Source organism: Lissotriton helveticus, chromosome 10, assembly GCF_964261635.1.
Source record: "Lissotriton helveticus chromosome 10, aLisHel1.1, whole genome shotgun sequence".
Classification (NCBI taxonomy): Eukaryota; Metazoa; Chordata; class Amphibia; order Caudata; family Salamandridae; genus Lissotriton; species Lissotriton helveticus.
Window position 1 is genome coordinate 385,773,117 of NC_136071.1, and position 25,904 is coordinate 385,799,020.

At 46.5% G+C, this 25,904-nt stretch overlaps 1 protein-coding gene across 6 annotated transcripts in view; it reads right to left on the reverse strand.

Moving 5' to 3' along the window:
• The window catches only part of ABCF2 (ATP binding cassette subfamily F member 2), a 526,550-nt gene that overhangs the window by 72,619 nt on the left and 428,027 nt on the right, over nt 1–25,904 (reverse strand). For all 6 annotated transcript variants that reach the window (XM_078662784.1, XM_078662782.1, XM_078662785.1 and 3 more), the window contains exon 13: nt 12,722–12,850. In XM_078662784.1, the coding sequence (XP_078518910.1) occupies nt 12,722–12,850 (129 nt within the window). The remainder of the gene's footprint in view (nt 1–12,721; nt 12,851–25,904) is intronic.

Here is a 25,904-nt window from a genome sequence, read left to right on the forward strand (position 1 = left end):
TGGCACACAGGAATGTGTGGGTCAATACAAGAGGAAGAGGAGGAGGGGGGGGACCGGGAGCTTGTTAAGGTCCAGTGTCCCTGCTCCTATGTAAGTAGATATATCAAAAGAGGACACAGTTCTGTGACAAATGGGCGCATGTATGTCGCACACAAAAGAGAAAGAGAGAAAAGGAGAGTAGGGGTAGAAGAGGCAAGGAGAGAGAAAAGAGGCAGATGTTTATCCCCGGTTTCAAGGATACACTCCCGAAGGGGAAGACCATGTCTTGCCTCTTTTTCGCCCTCACACACCCAGAAGGATGTCATGATTCATCATCGGGCTTTTTTTGTGCTCCTCGTCAGACCGGCGCTGCAATGTCTGAGGGGCCCTCGAAGGGTCTCTTTAGCGGAGATCTTTTAAATGAGAAAACGCTGTGGGGTGTGTGCAGACGTGGGGGCGGGACAGATAACGGGAAGGGTTCTACAGGAGAGGTGAAGTGGTGCGTACAAGTGAGGTTAAAAATACCTAAGGGGGGGAGGAGCCAAGCTCGTGACCGCAATGACCGCAATGGCCGCTCTGTAGCTCGGCTCCGTCAGCCTTCCTGCCCAACACGCAAATCCTGACAAATATCCTGCCCCGAGACGACACACTCGGGAAGAAACAAACGTGAAGCAACGCTCGTACTCACCGTCTGGCCTGGGGGCTCCTGCGTGCCGTGGATCCGAAGCTGTGCTCCTGCTTGGTCCGGGGCCTTCGCGGTGTGGAGACCGGAGCCTTGCCTGCGTGGATCAGCCGGGGTGGCGGTGTCGGCGGCGGCCCCCGGCGGGAGAGAGGGCCCACTGTGAGAGGCCGTTGTGCGATTGTTCCGGTGGATACTCACCGGGCCCGGTCCAGCGGCCGGGAGGCCCCGTAGTAGGGCGCGGCGCGCCGTGGATGGGGGAAGACCGTGCAGGAGGACGCCCCCGTTGCTGCCTCGTCCGGCCATCTTGAAGCCCTGCGCCCGGAGTCAGCTTGTGATGCCCGCGGGTGGTGGCGCAGGCGGACCCCCCGAATTTGGTGGCGCATCTTTCTGCACCAAGATTGCCATTCTTGGGGCCTGCGTGAACTCCAGGGGTGTCCTCGCTTAAGAGCCCGCTCCGGGAGTTGCGGAGGGTGGTGACGCGGCTGAACCCGCAAAATGGCGGCCGACGCCCTGGGACACGGATTTCCTCAGAGCGGCAGACTTGTGTGGCTGGAGTGCGCGGGGGCCTGGTCATGTGAGCGTGAGCCCACGATTGGTGATGTCCTTGACGCCCTGCAGTCTCTGCATGCGGCCTTGGCCCCCGGTGCCCCTGTGAAAGGTATACGATCCGCCGCCATCTTTGATGGACCGTTCTTCATGGACGCGGCTCGACTTCGTGTTGGCGCTGCTTCGTCCCCCTCGATCGCTGCGAGGAGTGCTACCGCTGTGCATCGACAAGACTGCAAGCCTGCGGCCCCGAATCTCCTGGCAGTTGTGAGTGTGGAGTGCGAGGGCGTGGGCTCCATGTTGGGGCCCGATCCTGCTCGAGTGTTCGAGGAGCGTTGTGGACTGCTGCTCCGATCTACTTTGGTGAGGTCGTGCTGTTGTACTGCGGGGGAGCCTCTGCTTTCTTATACGGCGAGACTGAACTCCTGTTTTTTGCTGCTCTTGGTGTCATTGTTGAGAGTTCCGGACTGCAGATAAAGATTCTTGTTTTGTTGCTGGTTGCCGGGGCCCCCTGGTCTACACCCTTGCCTTGTTCCGATCGAGTAGCCTCTCCATCTTGAAATGTTTGCTTCCCACTGCTATATCATGTGTGGTAGTGATGACTAGGAAAGGCCAGGGGTGAGCCAAACTGAACCCTGAGGACTACCGGTGAACGGATTGTGATGAGGCAGACCCCCAATCATGATAATATGGACGATCCCTTTGAGAGTTTATGATACCTGAGATTGTGTCGATCTCGTTTAGACGCTGCATAATTGTGTGGGTGGGCGGGGGGCCGAACGACTCGATTGATGGTCTCCTTCCCCCCCCTCTTGATTTCTTTCCCCCTTTTTTGCCTCTTTATTCCTCTCTCTCTCCTTGACTTCTCTATATTTCGGGTTCTGATTTAGGGCGACAGGCACGCTGCTGGGGGGGTAGGCCGTAGCCTTCTGCAGGGGTGCAGGGTGGGGTGGGTGGGTTGGGGCTTCTTCTCTGTTTTCTTTTCCTTAGTTCTATGGCTCTTTTGTATCCCTTTATCGGAGCGCCGCGTCTGTGCTTGTCTCCCATGGTACGATTGAGGGTGGGAACTGGAGGTGTGTTCTCCTTCTTACGGTTTTGCCACATTGCTATTACGACTCACATGCCCACCTTGCTGGCGATATCCTTACTTTCTTTGCGTGCTTATTGCTGTGGGGCGCTTACATCGGCGCGGCGTTCTCTCCTTCTTGCTTAAGTTTAAAATATTTATCAAGCGCAACGTACACCTGGGCGGTTTCTTGGCGCTAAAGTAGCAGGCAGCCAGCTGGGCAAGAACAGTCGCTAAGACGTCGACTGAAAAAGCAGGCAGAGCTTACGAAAGAAGAGCCTGAGAAAATAAAAAGGTCTTCAGGGCTTTACGGAAACTGGAGTACTGTGTGAGGGACCTAAGATGGAAGGGGAGAGAGTTCCAGAACATGGGGGCAAGAGTGGAAAATTTTGAGCCACCCTGTTTTTTTTTCCGGGAGCGAGGTACTGCTAAAAGAAGTTGTGCCGAGGAGCGGAGGTCTCTGCCAGGGACATAAACCTTGATGGCAGAAGATATGAAAAGGGGGGCCAGGCCAGTCCTGGCCTGAAACGCCATGCAGCCTAATTTGAACAAGGCGCGTTCCCGCACAGGGAGCCAGTGGAGGGTTTTCAAAAGGGGGGAGGTATGGTGGAATTTGGGAAGACCGAAGGCAAGGCGGGCAGCCTGGTTCTGCACTAGTTGCAGTTTACGCAGGCTGTACTGAGGGATGCCATTGAACAAGATGTTCCCGTAGTCCAGGCGGGACAGGACCAGTGCGGACATAATTAGTTTAAGTGCAGAGAAAGAAAAGAAACGAGAGATAGAGCGGATAGTACGGAGAGTGAGAAAGCAGGAAGAAACCACCGAACCAATCTGGGAGTGCATAGTGAGTTTATCATTTAGCTTGATGCCAAGAGTCTTAACAGAGGGAACAGGGGTAGGAGGAGAACCAAAGGAGGGGGGCCAGAAAAGAGAATTCCAGGGACTGGAGCAACCACCCGTCACCACAAGTTCCGTTTTATCGGGATTGAGTTTCAGGTGGTTGAAATTCATCCAGTCCCTGATGAAAGATAGGATAGATTGGAAATTAGAGATAGAGTCAGGGGTAGAAGACAGATTGAAGATGAGCTGGACGTCATCGGCATAGTTATATACCGTGACCTCCAGCTGCTGTAAGGCAAAGATAAGAGGAGCAATATAAAGATTAAACAGTAAAGGAGAGAGAGAAGAGCCCTGGGGAACACCGCACTGGACCTGACAGGGGGTAGCTGAAAACTCCCCAAGGTGAACCGCCTGGGTCCGGTCCCTCAAAAAGGACAAAAGCCAGATAAGGGCTGAGCCTCCTATGCCCGCTTATATTACTTCTCCCCTTTCCTCCCTCCCTTCTCCCCTCTTTTTCTTCTTTAGGTTAGTATAGCGGATGATTATATTCACTGTTGCTATTCCGGTTCCTCCGTTCTGTCTAAAACATGTAACTGGGTGATAGGTAGACAAGAGACGAGCCACGGTGGGTACTGCTCTGATATATGGCGTCCATATCCTGATTGATGTAAACTGTTGCTGATGATTATCCATATTGATGCCCTTATGTTTTGCTGTTTGCTTCGTGGCCCGCTATGGGAACTCGGATATCCATACACTGCAATTGATCCTGCTATACTCCTTATTATAAAATTAACCTTCTTTGATCCTGCTCGATGGCCGTACTTAACCTTTCCAGACTGAACTGATTGCTTCTATATTGTTGGCTGATTCCGGGGAACATCCTTCCGGAGTCATTGGGCACTCATACTGTGTTGTGGCCGGCCTGACTGGTTGTAGGCCCGTATTTGTATATTCCTTACTGCATAATAAAGGTTTTCAATAAATAAATAAATAAATAAATACCTAAGGGCATCCAGTCTTGGGTAGTTTTATTCTCGTGGTGTCCTTGGTAAGTTAAAAAACCAAAAGGTTAGTGTGTCACGTGAGGCTTCAATGTGCCGGTGTGACTAGTCATGAGGTCGACATATTTCACGCTTATGGTGTCTAAACGATCGGTAGCGTTTCTTCAGGACCTAGGAAAAAGTGCACGTCAAACTATAAAAAGGAGAGCTAATGCAAGGTTACACAGTGATAACCCTGTCAAACATGTTGGATACCCTAGTACACAATTCCTAGAGTAATCCATCGATCTTCGTAGGTAGATAAAATCACGTGTGCCCTCTGTCAGAGTTCAGATTCCTGAGGCTATGCGGCGCTGGTTGTGCATCCAGGAATAGGTTTCAGCGGGATGCTATGTCAACTTCACTTTGTTCTGCACCAAGACACGCAGCCTGCAAAGGCAGTGTGTGTGTGTCAGGGTACAGGGCCTCTAAGGGTGGCACAGTAAGTGCTGCAGCCCTTTGAGGACTTCTCTGGTCACAATGCCCTGGGTACCTGTGATACAATTTACCAGGGGCTGACATGTGGCTAGAGATGCCAATTGGATTTAGGCTTCAATGCAGTTTTAGGGAAGGAACATAGGTCCTGAGTACCTGATTAGCAGGAGGCCAAGGCACACTCAGTCGAGGAACATCAGCAATTCAGCAAAAAGTGGGGGCATACCATGCAAGAAAGAGGGCACTTTCTCACAGAAGGCATATTAAAAAAGGCTTCAATGTTGCAGCTATCAGAGGATCGGGTAGCTCAACGCGTTTCAGCCTATAACCCTCAAATGTTTTGATGCAGCATTCGTCAGGACCTGCATTAATAGTGCTTTTACTCTAAAGTAGTGCTCAAAACAATATGCATAATGTGAACTGATAATACAAAACAGCACAGTGGTCCTCTGTAAATCCAGGAGCGGAATCTACTGGCAGTCACCTGCAAGAAATGTGTAAGTACATATGAACAGCTAGGCTATAATTAAACAGATTTTCAGTGGAAGATGGACACCACTTCATCAATCTCAACTGAGCGTGGTGCACCTATATTTAGCACACAAAGCAAAACCACATTAAAGGGCGATATAACCGGAACAGGTAAGTGGCAATAAGGGTGCAGAGAAGATATGTCTGATGTGCTCTGTGCGTCAAAGGCCTTCACAGTTGTTTGTCTCACCAGTTGAGGGTGTAATAAAATCAAGACAGCTGGGCCACTGTGGAAGTGGGTCTCTGTGGTGCTGATTTCCCTAGATTAAAGTTTAGCCTCAATGCTGTTAAGAGTCCTGACTAGACTTAAACAGGCCTTGTTTCCTGTAAGGGGTCCGGTACCCCAGGTATTGGCACTGAGCAGCTCCAGTCGGTCTTGGTGTCCTCACATCCGGTGGGGGAAGAGATCTGACCATCAGAAGCGCAGGTACCTCTTCGTGCGGGGCTTGTGTGTCGGGCTAGCCGGGGAGCAGCAACACAGTGAACTGGACTCTGCTTCTTCAGTGTCTGTGGACTGCAGGGGAGCAGCTCCTCTACTCCAAGGGAGATTGCTAGAAATTAGCGAAAGGTTGGAAGTTTACCAGGGTTCTTAGTAGTCACCCAGCTGCAGGACGAGTCAATTGGTTGCAATTCTTAAGACTAATGCAAGCATGCAGGTGGGCAGGGTTTGGTAGTAAAATTCCACAGCAGTCTTCAGTCTCTTGTAGCTCTTCTTTATCTTCTTCTGGATCAGTCGAAAAGCTAACATACTGGCATCAGGGGTGCCCCTAAACACTCAATTTCAGGGTGTTAAGGGGAGTGACAGGTAGTAGCCAATGGGCTACTAACCTTTATGACAACTATACCCTCAATATCACCACTTCCTGAGGAGAGCGGGCATATCCCTGACTCAGTAAGCCTAATTCCACGAAAAACTTAGACCACGTGAGTGACGACAGAATCCAGCTTAGGGTACATCTCAGTGGCCTTGTATATTTCGTCAAGGGGTGGTAAAACTGCTGCCATCGAGGCTGTACTCTTCATTATCTTCATCTCATCTTCCCAGATGTAGTTAATAAAGGGCATGGCCATGATGGCCTTACGAAAAGGTTCCTTAAAGTCATGTAGAATACAGTTGGTTAGCTTTGTGGGCATGGAAGGTCAATCTTTTTGCAGCCACCTCAAGGCAGTTATGAAAACATCCTATCTTCTGGAGAAGAATACACTGGAGGCAGCATTGGAGATGGTGGAATTGGTAACATGTAGCCGTCCCATTCACTGTGTGTGTCATGGACCTCACTCTTCTCTACCATCCTCAGAGGATGTGGGACTCTGAAGGGGAACGGTCAGTGAGGTCTGCTGTAGAGGCGGAGACAACTATGGCTGTGAAGCCTGCGGTGTTGAAGGTTGCCTTAGAGGAGATTTTGGCAGTGGGGAGGTATGTCTCGTGGAAAGCAGCAATGGAGGGAAAAGCCTTCTATAGTCGGACAACATGAAATGGTATTCCGAAACCAATGATGAGGGTAATTAAACCATCTCCTCCTTGCAATGCTGATATTGTGGTGGCGGGGTGTAATAATCTTGCGCATAGTACTCCTCTTCATCACCTTCTGGTTGATATGGGCTGAGAGCCACAAAGGTACCATCCTCATCAGAGTAATCCACATCTAAAAGATGAGTTGGCAGTAATGGCAACACTTTACTCTGAGAAATCTGTGCTGGGGTGAATTGCCTGGATTTACATTGCCTTTCAGATTTTTCTCTTGTTAACGGGATTGTCGACTAGTTTGTCATCGAAGATGTATAGAGATTTTGCCAACGGCACTGCAGAAAATTATTTCTTCGTAGACTGTGTCCAAGGAACCGACGCTGTAGACGGGATTATTGCCATCAAGGTAAAGACGATCTTCAACGGAATTGGGACTTGGCTCATCAACTAGATTGTCATCAAGAAAGATGAGGCACCAATAAGGTGGAGACCGTGGTCTTCATCGTTAATGGTCTTGACAATGATTTTCGCATCAACTGTACCACACTAAATGATCGCTCAGTCGATGGTATAGAAGGTGGCTTTTTAAAAGTATGGATTACCTGAGGAGGCGGCAAAGGAGGTTTTGATTTTGAAGGTGTTTTATAAGAAAGATGTTTTCTATTCTGGGAAGTCCCATTTTAATGAGGTGATTTGGATGGACTGCGTTCCCTGTGAGAGCCCTGAGAGCATGTTTTATAGTATTTGCTTTGATGGCTCCGGAGAGGAATGAATATGATAAACACTTTCTAATGATCTTCTAGAGGATGAAGATTAAGATTCCTCACTATAATTTTCTGACAGACTCCTTTCTGGTTTTTAGCTTTTGAAGCCATATCAGCGGACTCCCCTCAAGGTCTTTAAGCGTTTTTAGGAAAAATGTACAACATAACCTTCCATTCTTTTGATTTATGCGATGGATAATAAATGCTGTCCTGGTGAGGGTCATCGAAGCCTCTTTTTGCCACAAGTAGCACAGGACCTGAAGAGGATCTTTTTTGCTTTCTCTGGCATGATGTCAGATTTGAGCAAGGAAAAACACAGACATAGAAGGATGTTGATATATCTGTATAGACCAACTCCAAATCCTCAGTAGAATAAGTCTAGAACCCAGTATTTGTAAAGCACAAACTAATCAGCCATTAGGTACTCAAAAAACTGGGGGCCGTTGGGGAGATTGAGTGAGCCATTGCCCTGAGTCACATGATGCTGAGCTGATCTGCCTCTGAAGCTGGGGATAGAACCATGAGCCCTGTGCTTCGGAAAACAGATCAGAGCTCAGTGGAGACTCCTTTACATGATGTGGGGTAGACCATCTGAGGGACTGGGGCTTCTCAGTGTTCTAGAGGGTGGCACAACCCGATTGGTCAAGACTTACGTTTGGTCTTTTAAAAAAAAAAAAACTACGGATAGGTTATTACAGCAAGGGGCCCAGGCTTTTCTAGTCTATACCCATCATTGCATTGCTTTTATGTTGTAAACAGGGACTTCCATCTCGACGACGGGTAATTATTTAAGCACGTGAATCTATGAAAGTTCCAATACTGGAGTAACTCTTAATCACCAGTGACCAGTACGTATACCCAAGATTGGACTCTGGCAATATCCAAGAATCGACATGGACATTACAGGGGCATGCATCTGCTCATGCAGACATTGCCTCACATGCAATATAATGCACCCAGCCTTAGGGCTGTAAAGCATACAGTAGGGGTGACTTATATTGCATGCAGTGTCTGCAGGCATGGCACACAGGAGGTGTGCCAGGTCGTGTCCTCATTTTTCTCTGCGCAATGTCACACAGCCTGCAATGGCAGTTTGCATTAGTGTGCTGAGGTTGGTCTCTTAGGGTGGCAAAAATACATGCTGTGGCCCTTGGGGACCCTCTTTAGCCTCCCTGCCCTAGGTACCAGGGGTACCATTTACTAGGGACAAACAGGGGGTGCTAAAGGTAATGAACAATTTTACAGCTTTAGGGAAAGAGATCTAGCACTGATGACCTGGATGGCAGAAACCTAGTGCACTACGGTCAAAAATGCATAAGATGCCAGAGACAAAATGGGGGTGACCATGTCAAAAGGGGCCCTTTTATACACTGGTGATGTTCTTCAAAGAGATCCTGGAAGAGAGGACAGTGTGTAGGATGCATCTTTAGAGTGATAGCTAGAAGTACTCTGAGAAGTTTAGGATGTTCTTTTTCTTTCATATGAAGTACATACAAGTGAACATAATCTATGAGGTGATGGAGAAACTGTAACATCCAGACTAGTCCCTTTTTGTGGTGTGAAAAGTGCAAGTAAAACGATGGGTTGAAGTGGAACAGGAGTGTCTGGTAGAGAAGGTAGTGTCAATAGCCGTAAAGGCACTTGCAAAGGATTCTTAGCAGGTATGGGGTACCTTAATCTCGGAGGTTGTACAGGATCCAATGGTATTATAATATCAGAATGGACAGAAGAAAAGGTATTGATTGACCCTGAAAAGTGCCTAGAGGACAAGCCTGTTGACGTTGATCTTCTAGAGGTTTGCAAAACAATAAGCGAATTCTGGGGTCAGTTATTCTTGGGCCAAGATATGTCTTCTCAATATAGACAGACGAAAAATGCAGCGATTTAGTGTTTGCGTTGGTGTGTGCGACGTTTAGGAGCTATGATGTTGGTACCATCTAGGTCGATAGAGCTGATCTTGTCATCAAGGGAGAAGGTGTCGTTGGAATCTGTGACGTAGTGGTCGGTAGCTGTGACACCCAGTGGACACGGAACTGAAGGGTCTCAATGGCGAATATGTTTGTGCCAATGAATTCAACATCTACCAATGCTCTCCTGAAGTGTGAGGGTCTGGAACGATGGTGATGCCTCCTGTTTTTTTTTCTCCCTGGATCTATGCCTATTGGTGTTTTTTTCTGGGGTAGAACCTTTGGCATCTGAGTAGGCCTTGTACTTTTGCATCTTTTTCTTTTCTTCACCTCTGAGGTTTTCCATTTTTGCCTTAACCAAATGCTTCAGAGCTTTTTAGGACATCTTTTGGCAATGTGTGGGAGGATGGCAGACTGACTACACATGTGTCATGGAGCTCCAAGGAAGTCTCTCTCCCACTTATGGGGCAATTCATATCTGATAAAGAAGGGAAAGAAAATCCCTAAGCTATAACAGAATGATAGGAAAAGTGTTTGATCCTTCAAAAAACATTGAGTGAAGTTGTTGATAATAAATTTCCGAAGAAAATAGCAGTTAAACACCTCAAAAGAGTTCAGTGATCCAGTCTGAACGAGCTGGAAACAAAAAAGAACTGAGCCTGAAAGGCAAAACTACTAGTAAAATGCATGCTTGATAATGGAATCTGTTGGCTCTTGAAGTTAGTATGTTGAGTGCAGCTGATGCACTTTACACCTAGCAGGCACCTTTACCTTTGTTTTTTTCTCTGCAGATACAGCATGGCTTTAGGTCAGTGTTTTTATTGTACAGCAGTCCCCACATCAAATGCTGCAATATTGTTCACAATTATAATCATACTAATGTAGCTTTCTACAGACAAATATTTAAAGGTGGCCTGTCAGACTTCTGGAGGTGACACCAGACTGCTCAACATTGAGGTGACTACATCCAACATCAGAAATATATATATCGTATAAATCCCGAAACCATATCTCCAGTAACACCGGGCAGACTCCACGATATTTTAGTGCAAAGGTGTTTGTGGCCGAAACACGTCATGGACATGAGAGTAGACATCCAATAAACAGTGGACTTGCTCACATACGCTTTGCGTCGCTAATCAGCTGCATTTTATAAACCCATCACGTGATTAGCACACAAACAATGGCAACTGAAAAAAGACTAATAATGTGTCGTATCTTCAATATTGATCACATAAAATTACCAGTAATAATGTTCGAATCGACTATAGATCCATAATGCGATTGCTAAACAATTATATGTTAAACATTCAAAACTTACATATGCGCCAAAATGTCATTACATTTTGCAACCTAGGCTTAATAAAAAATGTTGGGATAATGTCTCAGATGATCACTCAGTAGTGCACTGTCACTAAAACGAATAATTGTTTTTATAAAAGGGATCACATCTATGTTCAAAATATACTCGTGCTTGTACACACACTTGGTGGCTCATATAGCAGCATATCCATTTAAACAAATATCTTGCTTTGCTATTATGCCTTTTATCTATTTTTATTAAGCCCTTAGGGAGCTTGCAATGCATGCCCTAAAGCAAATTCGGACAATTTTAAGACCTTGATGAACATCTGTTGTACTACTCCTCTTATCCAAAATGTAGTTAATGTACATTAGTCAATAACCATGTATTTACACACACAAAAAAACGAACCCATAAGGGAATTCATTATTTCGCTTACCCAAGCCTGTGAATTAGGTATATGCATGTGTTTCTGCGGTCTCTACACTAAAGGTTATTAAGGCACAACCTTTATGCCAAGGAAAAAAGTGTTGTGTTTTAAGTGCTCATGTCGTAAAGTGCAAATGTGTGAAAGTGCCGATTCAGGGAGGTTAACCAGCTGCCCTACATGTGTATTAACACTAATTTGTTCATACCAGAATCGTACTACTATTAAGAATCTTAAAAGTATAAATATGTGTGAAGCAGCGTTTGTTGAAGTCTCTGACGATCAGTGAGAATCCAATGATGCAGTTGCCCATTCAATACTTGTCATCAAAGTCAGACCAGGGGGAGGGGGGGATTCCAGAATTGTAATGCTTGAAGAACTGTAAACTCAATAAACCTATATAAAAATAAAAAAAAGAGAATCCAATGATGCAGAACTGCACCAAACTTAAAGGGCTCAGCACAGGGTGTTGGGGAGAGTACGGGAGCCTAAGTGCATAAAGGGTTAAGAGGTTGGAACGGTCCAGGTTAATTTAAGGGGGCATATTGGAAGATGTGGAGGGACGTGTAAAACTCCTAATAGCGGCTATGATGTATAACACTCACCGAGATCCAGGGCTATATCCTGCCAATGTGGAAGGTATAAACTCAGCCTTATGCAGGCAGGGGTTGGGTGATCAGGGGGGAGGGGTGAGGGTGCAAGGAAAGGGAATCTTTGCTATGTGTTAGAGGTCCCACTACCTTAGACCCCACTGCCTTGGCCACTGTCACAAGAGACTCGTCTTGAGTATTGTCCATGCAGTTCTGACTACTGTCCCGGAAGAAATGGCCACTGCTGTTGGAGGGTGGCCTTGAGGTACTAGGACCTAAATTTGGAGCAGTAGTATGTGCCACCCTACAGAATCCATGCATTAATTGTTAATGCAGAGGGCTGTCCCCCAAAGCCAACTACGGGTCGTAGAGAAGTTCCCCATAAAACTATAGCCAATGCAGTGCTGTTGGATCTCCTATTTGGAACTGACAAGACACCTCAGACCCAATTCCTCACCTTGCACCCCCAAACCCCTCAACACTAATAGGAGTCTAAGCCCTAACTTCCTCAATTAGAACACTGGAAAGGGACTAAGAATCCCGGTGCTGCATTTCTGTCAAGTGTGCCGAAGATCACATCAGTCTTTTTTGATCAATTTGTTTTACACACCAAACCAGGTGCTCTTGGGTGGTTCCATGGAAGACACAGGATACAGACCTGATGCTGGTGTGATCACTAGAATACTGCAAGGGCAATACTTAAACAGTTTTCAACACCAAACTGATCTTTCTCAAACAACCTAGCTCTAGAGTCATCCGATGACTATTCTGAGGCAGCCATGACTCCCTGGCACTTCTCAAGTCATGGCAGGTGGTCTTACTTTCAAGGTTTTAAGTAGCCAAAGCACTTCTCCAGTGTACAGCAGTAACCTAACCATCAAAACATGGCAGAATCCGCCGGCCAGGTGGGGGGTTTAAATCAGGAGTAGGGTCTTTATACATTTGTGCATTATGAATTCAAGAGTCTCCTGACAGCTAAAATTCAGCCTTTAAAGAAAAGCTTATAGCCTATTGAGCTCAACAGTAGACAGCAGGAGTGAGCACAACATGTGAAATACAATCACACACACTTCCAAACAGGTTTCTTCTGCAAGCCAACATCAGCTTCTAGTCTTTTGCAGTTTTCCTTGAAGTTCTCACCTGCTGTTTCCCTGTGAGCCCATATCGGCCAATTATCTTTCTCATCTCCTCCTTCTCTTTGATCTCAGGGTAACATTTCATCATGTACTCCAGAGGAGAAAGATCAAGTTCCAGCTGTTCCTGTAAGTGCTGTGGATGAAAAATGTTAACATTTTAGAAAAGCACTGCATACAGTCAGCAGTAGCCAATGTATCTGAAAGGAATTCACAGAGAATACTGATGGGAAGAGCATGGTATTCCACCCAGGACATAGTTGCATTAAGAAGAGTTTTCTCACTAGACAAAACGTTTATTTTAAGATAATGTGAAGCTCAAGTGCTGGTTTGCTTTTCATGTACCTAGAGCATTGCTGTTTGCCATCTAAGGGTGTGAAAAATGGAAAGTCCTCACCCATAACTAGGTAAAAAAATACTTACAATACTAATTCGTTCAGCTCCTCGAGTCATACACACAAAAGTTCTCACAAACAGTGGCTTCATAAAGCAGAGAAATTCACATTTGAATAGTGTAGCAAGACTAAACATGGCAAGAAACCTAACAGAAGGTGCCTCTAGCAGTTACCAAACTCTACCTCATCGCAATTTTGACAGCCGTTGGCATGTTAATTGCAGCAAGACAATCGCAGCCCACAAGAGAAGTTCTTAAACGTTTGAAGGGTCTGAATTTATTTTTTTCCTTTTTGCAATACATGAATCGTTTTCCATTGTTACAAGAAACAATTTAAACTAAAGTTTGACAATCATAGAGGCTTCGGACTAATTTTTAATTTAAATGGCAGTGCCTGACCCACAATTCGTGCGATTTACTTCCCAACTTCACATACTATTAAGGATCGAGGAGCTTGGGAACAACAAGATCCACACTTTGGGGGATGGTAAGGTTTTCTGAACAGTAAGGGGAAGTAGTTTTCAGAGCGGAGTCAAAGGATTTTTTTTTTTTTACTATGTACGGCTATCAATAAAGATCTTAGAAGGCAGAACAAAGTTATTGCAGAAAGAACGGCAACTGGCTTCCAGCAGTCGATGTAGAGCTAAATAGAAACAAATGAATTTTTTTTTGAAGAATGGAAGTAATCAATATCGAGGAAAGAGTTTCAGACATCCTGGAGTCATCTACCATCAGAAATAAAGAGGGTATTTTAGATACTACTAAATCCTAATCCAAACCCCAATCTCATTTGCTCTTCAGGGGCAGAGCAGTGAAATGGACAGTAAATACCTGCACTTTATTATTATTCAATTCATGCACTGTCCTCAGGCTAACTTAACACTCCTCCTATAAACCATGAAGACTTTGCTTCGCCAATCTGAAGATATTGAAGATCTCTGTACTCATAAAAGCTAGGCTCAACCTCCCTACATCACCTCTTTAGCTAATGGCACATTGCAAAATACAGGTTTTGGTGGCGAGGATCATGAGGTCTCACTGTTCACACTGTGGATCAGATGGATCGAGTCCTGCTTCCCATGGACTCTCCTTGTCCTCATCTATCTCCTAAACTATGATTTCTCATTTTTCTAATTCAGTTCCCATGGTCACTCCACATCATCCTCATGTCCTCACCTGCTCCCAGATATTTCTATCAGTCTCACCCCATCTGTTGGGCAGATGCCCAAGGCAGACTGCACAAAGCACTATTGCTCCGTCTAGTCAGATATCCGTGCCATCATAAAATCACAAAACCCTCAAGGCTCCTTAATCCCTGCCTCTATCTTGCTGCCTCCATTCCTCTTTCCTGGTCTCTTTTATAGTTATGCTACTCTGTCATGGCTCTCCACTCTTGTTAGCAACATTATGGTCACTCAAACTGCTACACAAATAAGCAACATAACTATGGACAGTAAGAGCCAAAAACAGAAGTAACTTTGCTTTGAAATTCCAAATTTATATTTTGTTTCCTATAAAACACTACGGAGTTTCTCTCACATTCGGCTTAATGAGGTCCCTCATTCTCCCTGCTGGTCCTATCTTGATGAGTATTATATATACTCCTTAGTGATCTATCCACAACAGCAAGTTGAAACAAAGGGGTCTTTCATACCTGAATTTGAGAAGGAATATGCAATCTTGACTGCCCTCTCTTCCACATCCACCACCAGCCTTTCATCTTCCATTATCCTCCACTGAACACCCCTTCCTAATTCCATCCCTCCTCCTACCATGTACTCCACCCCTTAGTGCACCTACCCATCATTCATTCATTCATTCCTTTATTCGATCAGTTTAAAAAGATCATAAAAGCACAGAATAAATACAAAGTAACAATTTCATGTCCATAACATATTTCATGACCCGTGTATAAGAATTAAAAAAAAATAAGAGGATAATATTATAATATAGGTACCCGTTTAACCTCGACCTTATGTGAGCCACGCTCTAAGATGCAGTAGAGGTTAACTTTTCCAAGGCCCTTAGGTACAAGCCGTCCCCCTCTTCCTTTTTCTCATACAGGCCCAAAGAAAAGAAGCTAGTGAAAAACATGTTAAAAAGTCGGGTAATACGGGGGTGAAGCCCGGAGGCAAGATGTCGATCGGCTGACGGCGTCGCAAAGTGAGCTCAGCTGAGCCTTCCCCATTTGTAGCGCAAAATGAGACTGGTAAATGATAATTAATCCCCAAAAGCGATCGTATACCTCAGACTACGGAAAACACGAACATCCATGAGAGGCATGCAGCTGGAAACTGCATCGGTGAAAATTCCGCCTGTGCTTGTGATCGCTGCAATCAATCCTTCCTTCGAGGACGTGCTCCCGGCTCTGAGCTCCTGGATGAGGGATGACCTGCGCTGCCCTTTCCAAGCGCATCTTCACAACGGAAAGCTGCTGAACGTGTGCTGCGTGCTGCCTGCTACTCGGTGGAACAGAGGAGGCGATTACGAAGCGCCCAAGGGATCCGCTACCGAGGCAGAGGAGGCAGCAGTACGGAAGGCAGGATTTGGGCAGTGATGCGCTACTGCATTCATCGCATTCACCGGCAGGACACACAAGTGAGAATGACTGGTAAAGGGGTGAGAGGAGGCAAGGGCAAGATCGCTCAAATACCCTTACAGCAAAGCGCACCACAGCCTAATACCTCTTTAGCACTTACACGCTTGGCTAAGAAACAGGACAGTACGAACTGTAATACAAGAGGTAGAGGAGGGGGCGAGATAGGAGAAAGTGGGAGCAAACCCCTGCAAGAGAAAGATTTAACCAGCAATTCCATGGGGGGAGAAAAAAGGAATAACTCTCGCACACCTAAAGCAACCGACCGCTCTCAACCTCTAATTTCCGCTAGCTTTGCAGCTGTGGGAGACCTGGGGAATGCTAAACCAGCTGTGTGCAGCGCACTAAAGGATGGCTCTGATAACTCCGCGATAATTGACCCAGTGGCAGAATCCACAGCAGCATCGGTAGAGGGGGCTGCTGGCTCTGTGGGTAATGTGGCAAACAATCACAGTAGCCCATCTGTACCAATGAGTATGACAACCCTGGCTAAAAATACTACCGGGAACACCACCCTCCTTCCTCCAGCACCAACCTTGGCGCACTCACTTCTAGACTCGAGCCAGATGACACCAGATAATCAAGACAAGTTTCTCGCTAACTGATGAGTTGGAAATAACTGACAGTAGTATCTCCCTATCGAGTGGGGAAGGCAAGAATTGGTACAGCAGCCCCAATACTGGCACCCAGAGATCCAGAGCTGCCACCAAGAAACTACACACAAAACGAAACAGCTACAGGGTGCAAGGAGGGAAAGTCCTATCTGGGGAAGAGAGCCCCAGTGAGCTGAAGTAGGACCATAATACCCCACTCTTGCTCTGGCCTCGGGTGGCTCCCTAATAAATACTCCATGTAGTTTCAAGCCAGCGAATGACGGCAGTGGTATCACTAGTGACAGCAGTAAGGCGGTGGAGCAGGGTGAAGCCATCTTGTCAATTGTTCTGAAGTCTATAAAAAGCTTTCAGGATGAAGTAAAGGTTGACACCCGGCGATCCCTCATGGCGGCTAAGAAGTTGCAAGGGGCTGTCAGAAAGGTGGGGAAGACCTGTGCCGATATAGCTAAGCAAATTACTATGGTGGAGGGGAGGACCAAGCTGATGGAAAAGGAGGTGTTTACACTCCAGGCACATCATGCTGAAGAGGGATTAGTAAAAGACCTGATGTGGAAGATGGAGGAACAAGAAAATCGGCAGAGGCACAATAACCTCCGCTTCTTAGGGATGCCGGAAGGTGCAGAGAAAGATGATCCAAGGAAATATATGATCAACCTACTAAAAGGAGCGTCCCCAGAGTTGCAATCTTGGGACCTGGAAAGGGTGGTTCAAAGAGCCCATAGATTTCCCGTTCCCTGGAAAGCATGCATCCACATCACAACACCCTCGGGCAATGCTTCTATTCTTTGGGAACTTTATCCTCCGACAAACCTTGTTTGACCTGGCTAGGCCAACAAAGAAGCGATCATTCGAGGGAGTAACTTTTTTTTAAAAGACCTGACTTCGCTCATGCCACAGTGGAGCGTAGATGGAGGCTCCGACTTTTCTTCGATCCATTCCAGAAACTAGGGGTGGAAGTATACCTGCAGCATCCAGCCAGGCTGAAAATTGTATTTAAGGGGGCCACCCGCAGGTTTGTCTGAGATACAGGCACAGAAATACCAAAAAAAGTAATATGCCTTAGGTACTCAAGTATATTTCTAACTTAAGTGAGCTGTCTGCAGCAACATAGTTTCTGAGGCCGTGGATTGGAAGTATTGTCATTGCTAGTGGACCAAAATGACTTCTTGCATGGCTTTTTTTAAGGGTGGCGGAGGGGTTATTTGATGTATTTTTTTTTGGGGGCCACTTTTGTTTGTTTTTCTTGCCAGCTTTTCTTTGTCTTTCTTGGTGAGGTAGAGGGGGGGTTCGCTCTTCTTTCTTCGCGGGGTAGTAATTGCTTTGGAGGTGGGGAAAAAAACGCATTTATCTTATATGCATTATGTCTCAGGAGACTCTTGAAAAAGATAGATGTTGGGGGAGGCACAGTGGGCTCGCGGGACTATGTTGATGGTCACACCCCTGGCACAGCCAGGTAACCTCCAAAAGTGGTGGGGGGAGTGGGGGGGGACAGGGGAGGTCAGGGCAGGCAGGAAGGGTGTAGCTAAAGAAAGGAAGGGTAGGAGGTGGAGGAGAATGAAAGCAGGGATGGTAGGTAGTGTTCATAAGCACGGAATGCATTAATAGAATAAGATGGGTCTTTTAAAGATATTATCCATGAATATTTGTGGCCTAAATGATGCCAGGAGGAGACAAATGTCAGCAGCACTGCAAACATCGGGAACAAATATCGTCTGTTTGCAAGAAACTCATTGATGGGCCACAAAGCCATATTTTTAACTCACTGGGATATTGTGCCACATCACAAGGTGCCAGGGTAAGGGGGGGTCGCAATTTTAGCTAGGAGTAAGGGGGTCACCTTTAATCATTGGAAACTTGATAAATATGGTCGTTGGGCAATAACAGAATGCCAGTAAAGGAGTGGGCAAAAGCTGACCTTGTGTGCCATATATGGAAGCAATCATGATGAGGCATCAGTTATTGAAGAGATCTCAAACGAGCTAATGCACTGGCCCTTGCCTTTGATGGTCTGCGGGGGAAATTAAGATCAATCTGCCCAGTAATTGGTCCCTTAATGAGGGGTGGCACTACATAGGGCATAAACCTAAGGTTTAAGGCTTTGAAACAACTACGCTTGTGCCATGGTTTAGTGGATGGATGGCAGATGTCAAACCCTGATGACCCGGGATTTACATACTTCTCCAACCCACATCTCACCCATGCGAGACTCGATTACTTTTTTATCTCTAACTCAATTAAACCGAAATACCAGGTAACGAAATTACCCCGGGCTGTCGAGCATGGGGAGGTACTGGCTCTTCGTTTGGGTGGGGAGCAGTGTCTCGAGAAGGAAGTCTGCTTTCTGCTGCTCTTCGTCGAGCTTGAGCCTGAATGCCGCTGCGGCAGTCTTTATCACCGAGTTGTAGGCCCCGATGTCGTCCGGCGGCGAGGGCCTTGAGGAATATGGGTCGATGGCCTCCTCTGGGCTTAAGGTGTCGACATCCAAATAATCTACATCCTGTGTTTCAGAGGGAGCAGACCCGTCGTCCGTCCTGCTGTCCTCTTCCTCCTCATAGTCGTAACTATAGAAGGGACTCTCTTCCTCTTCCTGGTCTATTTCCTCGACGTCAGCCGCCTGTTCCTCGGCGTCATAGTCTTCCTCCTCGACCCCCTCTACAACCTGTGTCTTGGTTTTGTGGGGGATCGTGTAGAGCTTCATCTTGGCGTCGAATTCCTTCTCCCGCTGCAAGATGCTTTCCAATTCGGCCTCAAGGCGCCTTTTCTTTTTCTCCATCTCGGCCGCGTGTTCTGCGTCGGATGGTTCAGCCGCTCTTTTCGGTGGTTGGCTCGGCGCCGAGCTGATCCTCGGCGTCGAAGGCTTTGTCGCCAAACTGGATTTCGAGTCTCCGGTCGGCGTCGACCTCGAAGGTGCTTTAGGGTCCTTCTCCCTCGGCGTCGAACGATCCTTTTCGGGAACGTTTTTCGACGATTTTCGCTGTTCAACAGCCCTCGGCGCCGGGGACTCCTTCTCAGAGGATCCGCTGGGCCTGGATACAGCAGCGGGCGCCGAAGTTTTTGGCGCCGACGCCTTCGAGGCCTTGCCCTCGTTCTTTCGAGACTCAGTCTCTCTCGGGTGTTTAGGTGCCGTAGAGTCTCCTACCATAGCAGAAGTCTTGGTATTATCGGTCTCTACGACCGTGTAGCCGTCGTCTTCGGCGGCGTTGTCCTCTTCCTCAGAAGACATCCCCAGATCGTGAAGGGATGGAGTTGGGGCTTTGCCGTGCAGGGTGGCGTGCGCTACCCTCTGCCTCGCTCTCACACGAAGGGTCTTCGGGGTGAAGACGGAGCAGGCGTTGCAGTCCTCGCTCCCGTGGTCAACCGGTAGGCAAAGGTTGCAAACCAGGTGCTCGTCCTTCTGCGTGTACTTGTGGTGGCAGTTACGGCAGAATTTGAAGGGCGTGTTGTCCATCTTAAGCGCTCAGGGGACCCCCTGGTCGTGCGTTCGTCGACGGGCGTTGAAGTTCTCGAAGTTTTCTCCTTCTCCTTCGTCGGCCCTTGGTTGATGAAGTCTCTTGAAGTCTTCGGAGTTCTTTTCCGTCCAATTTCTGTATTCGTCTACTTTCTCCAAAAATGTCTGGAGCCCAAACTGGAACGATCCAGACCCGACCGCAGAAAAAAGAATCTGAAGATGGCGCCCAAGAGTGGGAGATTCCACAGGAAGCATGCCGACGTCACCGGAAATACACCCAGAAGGGTGAGACGCCGACGCCCACGCGGGCTACAAAAAAAAAAAAAAAAAAAAAAAGACTAAGATTCCGGACCCAACCACAAGACCGCGGAATAATGCACAGCATAGTGAATTTAGAAAGATTCACGCTGCAAAACGAAATTACCCCGGATCCTATCGGATCATAATCCTCTTATCTGCTCTCTTGAAATAAGACACTAGAGGTAGGGCACTTAACACATGGACCTTCGAGAAAGCCTTGCTGCTAGATGAGGACTATTGTAATTATATGAGGGAGTGGATCCCAAATTTCCTGTCTGATAATGAGGGTAGTGCCTCAATTGAAATTATTTGGGACACGCTGAAAGCAGGGATACGGGAGGAGACCTTGCAATACTCGCTTAAAATTAACAAACAAGCCAGAACAACTATGCAATGGTTACAAGAAAATCTTAGAAAGCTTGAGTAAGAGCTTATAAGTGGAACGAGCGACATTAACCTAATTAGGAAGGAAGAAACCGCTAAACTGCAGAATCAAGTGGCAATCGCGAAAGCTCAAATTCTTAATATTTGTTTCTGAAAAAGCAATTATAAAATCACTAGCCCAAAAAGAGATAGTGTATGAACAAATAGGACATCAGCTAGCCGTACGTATGAGGCAGCAGACCACATCAAACTTAATTCGGGAATTCAGGGATCTCAGGGCCCCGTATTGAGGATCCCAAACTTATTAGAATCGCTTTCCGACGGTTTGATCAAGAATTATACTCGGAAACCGGGGGGGCTGATCAAGCAAGAATTGAGGACTACCTGGACAACTCCAGGATTGTTAAATTTGATTTAGAAGATACAAATTGCTTAGATGAAACACCCTCGGAGGAAGAAATATTAAGTGTAGTTAAAAATCTTCCTGGAGGGAAAGCTACTGGGCTAGATTGCATTCCATCGGAATTTTATACTGTATTCTTAAGCCAGATCAAAAAAATCTTAGTCGATCATATCATGCATATCTTTAAGGGGGGCGCCCGCCGAACTCTTGGTCCCGGGCAAAGATCATCATCTTTCCAAAAAAAACCAAAAAAAAAAACACCTGAACAGCTTGGATCATACCGCCCCATTACCCTTATTAATGCAGATTCTAAAATGTATGCGAAAGTATTGGCCAATCGTATTGCCCCATTAATTTATAAAGTTATCTCCCCAAGCCAACATGGCTTTATTCCGGGTAGATCCACCATCAATCATATTCATCGAGTTATTACTCTGTTTGATGGTAGGGAGGTGGCAGGGGACCCTATTGCGCTGGTTTTGCTGGATGCGGAAAAAGCATTCAATAGGGCCTCCTGGCACTTCCTTTAGTCAGCAATGTCCAGGATCGGGATTGAAGGAGGCTTTATTCAGGCTGTTAAAAAATTTGTATGCAAGTCCTAAGGCCGTCATGATGGTAAATGGCAGTTTAAAGGAAGAAATAGTGGTATCACGGGGGACTCGACAAGGCTGCCCGTGTTCTTCATTGCTATTTGCAATTCATACTGATTCCTTTTTAAGGCGCTTAGAGGAGAATGTCGCAATCAAACCGGTTATTTCTAATAACTTTTCTGCTAAAACACTAGCCTATGCGGACAACATCGCTATCTTGACAACTGATCCAAACTAGGCTATGTCCGCAATAGAGGGAGGCAAGGCAATTCGGAGAAGTTTAAGGATACGCACTTAACCAGGGGAAAACCCAGATTGTTCTAAATAAAAAATGCGTGATGAGAGATGTACGGGTGGTGGATCAAGCTACCTATCTCGGGGTCTGTATAACATCTGATCTTGATAATCTGGTCAATATCAATCTGAAACCAATGTCTGCTTTAATCCAGAAAGACCTTGAGAAGTGTGGCTCAATGGTTAGAGCGGCAGACCCTGATGCAGAGGTCTAGCCCGGGACCAGGGTTCAATTCCCGTCTCGGCAGGTCTTGGGCTCAATTTCCGCAGACCTGATAATTCTCGCCTCGGTGCCTATTCTAATCATGGGTCCCACTCTGCAACTCTGGGCAATAGTTTGCTTAATCTCCACAACAGCCCCAACAATGCTAGGATGCCTGGCTTCACCTTGGGGGTGCCCAGGAGTGGGCACTTCACAGGGAAAAGCCAGGAAGGGTTCCACAGCGGTATGCGTACAAGCGCATGAGATACCCCTTCGGGGGTCGATTCGGTGCGCTATACAAATACTACTACATTTTACATTTAAACGTCTAGATAATTTACATCTCTCTATCATAGGCAGAGTGAACGCGATCAAAATGGTCTTCTTTCCCAAAATCCTATATTTGTTTAGAACAATCTGTTTAGAATTTTCGGCAACCTGGCTTAAGTCAATTGGCAGGCTATTTTCCAGCTTTATCTGGGCATATTCACAACCTCGGCGAGCCCAGAAGCTTCTGACTCTCCAAAATGAACGTGGTGGGCTAGGCCTCCCAAATTTGCAGGCTTACTATTGGGCAACTGTTTTGTTATATAGTAAAGAATTATTGGAGAATAACTGGGCTGAGGGAGAAGGGGTCACCTATACACCTTCCACCTTGTGCTAGGAAGGGAGAGTAGTGGATATTCATTCCTTCATATTCGTTCCTTCATATCATCTGGGAATGTCGGGCAGTGGTTGACTATTGGAGTAAGGTTCATGAGGTTATGCAGGAGGACACGGGTGTGGCTCTCCTACCGGAGGCCAGACGCTGCTTGTTAAATGTTTGGGAGCCCACTGATCATAATGTGGCACCGACTCACTGGGTGACACTCGGGGCCATGATTGCCAAACGAAACATCGCACAGTTGTGGGGGTCCCAGAGGCCTCCTACTCTTGAGGTGTGGGTAGAAAACATGGATTGGTGCATGTTCCGGGAAAAAACAGTGTACTTGGCTCGAGGTCGCCCCCGGAAGTGGCATAAGGTTTGGGGCCCTTGGAACAGATATAGAGGAGACATGTGTACCACCTGTGGCTGCGGTCGTTGATGTTCCACTTTCCCCCTGACCCCTTATTGTTATAGATAATTTTCGCAGCATTTCTATGATCTCTTCTCCTTCCCCCCTTCCCCCATCACTGTACTGTTTATTGTAATGTTTGATGATATGATGACCGGCCTTCATAGAGTCATTGCATTCTTATGTGTTGTACATGCTTTGCTATGTTTTCAATAAAAAGAAATATATATAAAAAAAATTGTAATTCACATCTGTGTAAGGGTTCGAAGGGAGGTCCCATTAACCGTGTGAGAACATTTAAATTCCACACAGGTGAAGGTGGTACTCTGGGAGGACTTCTTTTTAGGCCTTCCATAAAGGCTTAGATGGCAGGCACTCTGAACAGAGATAGATGTCCGTTTTGCAGATATGCTGCTATTGCAGCAAGATGTAGTCTAATAGACGTATAGGCTAAGTAACATCGTTGGAGATGCAGTAAGTATCCTATGATGTGTTGAATACACATCTAGGGGATTAATATTGTTGTTGTGACAATAAAATACAAAATCGCTTCCACTTGGCTGCGTAACATGCCCTAGTGGTTGGACGTCTAGATTCTTTAATGACATTCATGCAGTCTGGAGAAAGGTTCAGATATCCAAATTCTAGGATTTCAGGAGCCAGATCGCAAGGTTGAGCTTAGCTGGGTCCGGGTGTCTGATCTCTCCACGGTTCTGTGTTAAGAGGTGTGGAGACAGGTGCAATTTTTGGTGCAGACAGTTGTAGCAGTGTGGTGTACCACGGTTGTCTGGCCCATGTTGGAGCAACTAGGGTGAGGGTCAGAGAATGCTGCTGTAGTTTGCGTACTACTAGTGGCATGAGTGGTAGAGGTTGAAAAGCATACGCAAATCTGTTTGACCAACTCATCCGTAGCGCATTGCCTTTGGACAGTGGGTGTGGATATCTGGCGGCGAAGCTTGGGCATTTTGCGTTTTCGTGGGTGGCAAATAGGTCTATTTGAGGTTGGCCCCACATCTGAAAGAATGGCTGAAGAAGGTGCATATGAAGTTCCCACTCGTGGGTCTGTTGTGTTTGACGACTTAACAGATCCACTATGGTATTTTGTACTCCCGGAACATGCTGGGCTAGAAGTAATATGTTTTGAGGTATAGCACACCACCATATGTCCTGTGCTAGTTGAGAGAGTTGCAGGGAGTGTGTGCCTCCCTGCTTCTGTATGTAATACATTGCTGTCATGTTGTCTGTGCGGACTAACACAGCTTTGTTTGATACTTGCTTCTGGAAAGCTTTTAGTGCTAGGAATATTGCTAGTAACTCCAGATGATTGATGTGGAGTAATTTTTGTTCCGGTGTCCACCTGCCTTGCATGGTGTGTTGCAGTAGGTGGGCTCCCCAACCGGAGAGCGATGTGTCCACAGTTAAGATTATCTGGGGAACTGGCTCTAGGAACAGTCGTCCCTTGGAAAGGATTTTGGTGTTCCACCATTGCAGAGAGCGATGAGTCCGACCGTCTACCAACACTAGGTCTGTTAAGTGACCTTGAGCCTGGTTCCATTGACGTGATAAGCACTCTTGTAGCGGACACATTTGAAGTCTTGCATGGGGTTCTATGAAGATGCAAGAGGCCATCATCCCTATGAATTGCATGAACACTCGTGCTGGGAGTGTTGTAGCTGAAACTTTGTTAGAAGGGTTTGCATGCTGGCTATCCTTGCTGGAGTGGGATAAGCTAGCGCTATTGAGATGTTTATTGTGGCACCGAGGTACTGTTGTACTTTGGAGGGCTGTAGATGAGACTTTGTGTGGTTTATTGTAAACCCAAAGTTGTGGAGCAGTTGGATGGTGGCATGAGTGTGTTCCACGCATTGATTGTGTGAGCTGGCTTTTATGAGACCCAGTTCTTGAACCTTTATCCACTTTTGTAGATTACTTTCTCAGGCCCATCGTACAGCAAATGCCCACATACTTGCAGGATACAAAGGATGTGCTTCGAGTAATACCAGAGATCGAATTTGATTCCGAAAGAGACTTTTTAGTCTCTTTCGATGTAGAGTCCCTGTACACTTCGATCCCCAGGATGAGACCTTGGTAGTCATTACATCAATCCTGGGGGAAGCAGACTTGGACACTATAACACCTGTGCCTTTCATAATGTCCCTTGCTAAATTAGCAATGAAAGCTAATTTCTTTAGTTTTGAAGAGACCATCTATCTTCAAATATCGGAGACCAGTATGGGCAGCGTTTTTGCGCCGAGTTTGGCGAATCTTTAAGTAAATCGATTCGAACAACATGTGCTCACTCCCACTAATCTTTTTTTCACGTCTATTCGCTGGTGGAAACGTTACATTGATTATGGCGAGGCAACTATGAGTCCATCTTGGCATTTCATAAATGGCTCAATACTAGGAACCAATATCTCAACTTCACTGTAGAGATTAACAAAGAAAGATTGTCGTTCCTAGACTTATCCATCTATGCAAGCCCTGCAGGTTTGCAGAGTGAGCTTTACCGCAAGCCTATGGCGAGGAACTCATTGCTACAGTATGAGAGCCAACACCCTAAGGCCCTCAGAGACAACTTGCCTTACGGGCAATTTCTGCGCCTGCAGAGAAATTGTTTGACTGATATGGCCTTCCGGAATCATGCGAGGGGTCTGTCCAAACAGCTGTCAGAAAGACATTATCCTCAGTCACTGATTAAGCGTTCGCTCAAGCGAGCAAAGAACAACAATCGTGAAGCGATATTAGAGCCCCCTGTACCTAAACCTCCGATGGATCGGTTGACATTTGTGAGTACCTTCAGTACAAAAGCCAACAAAATCCAAAAGATAGTTCTTCGACATTGGCGGATTCTGAATCATAGCAGTGAGAAGATCGCTCAACCCCTCTTTGCATTCAAGAGGGCCAGCA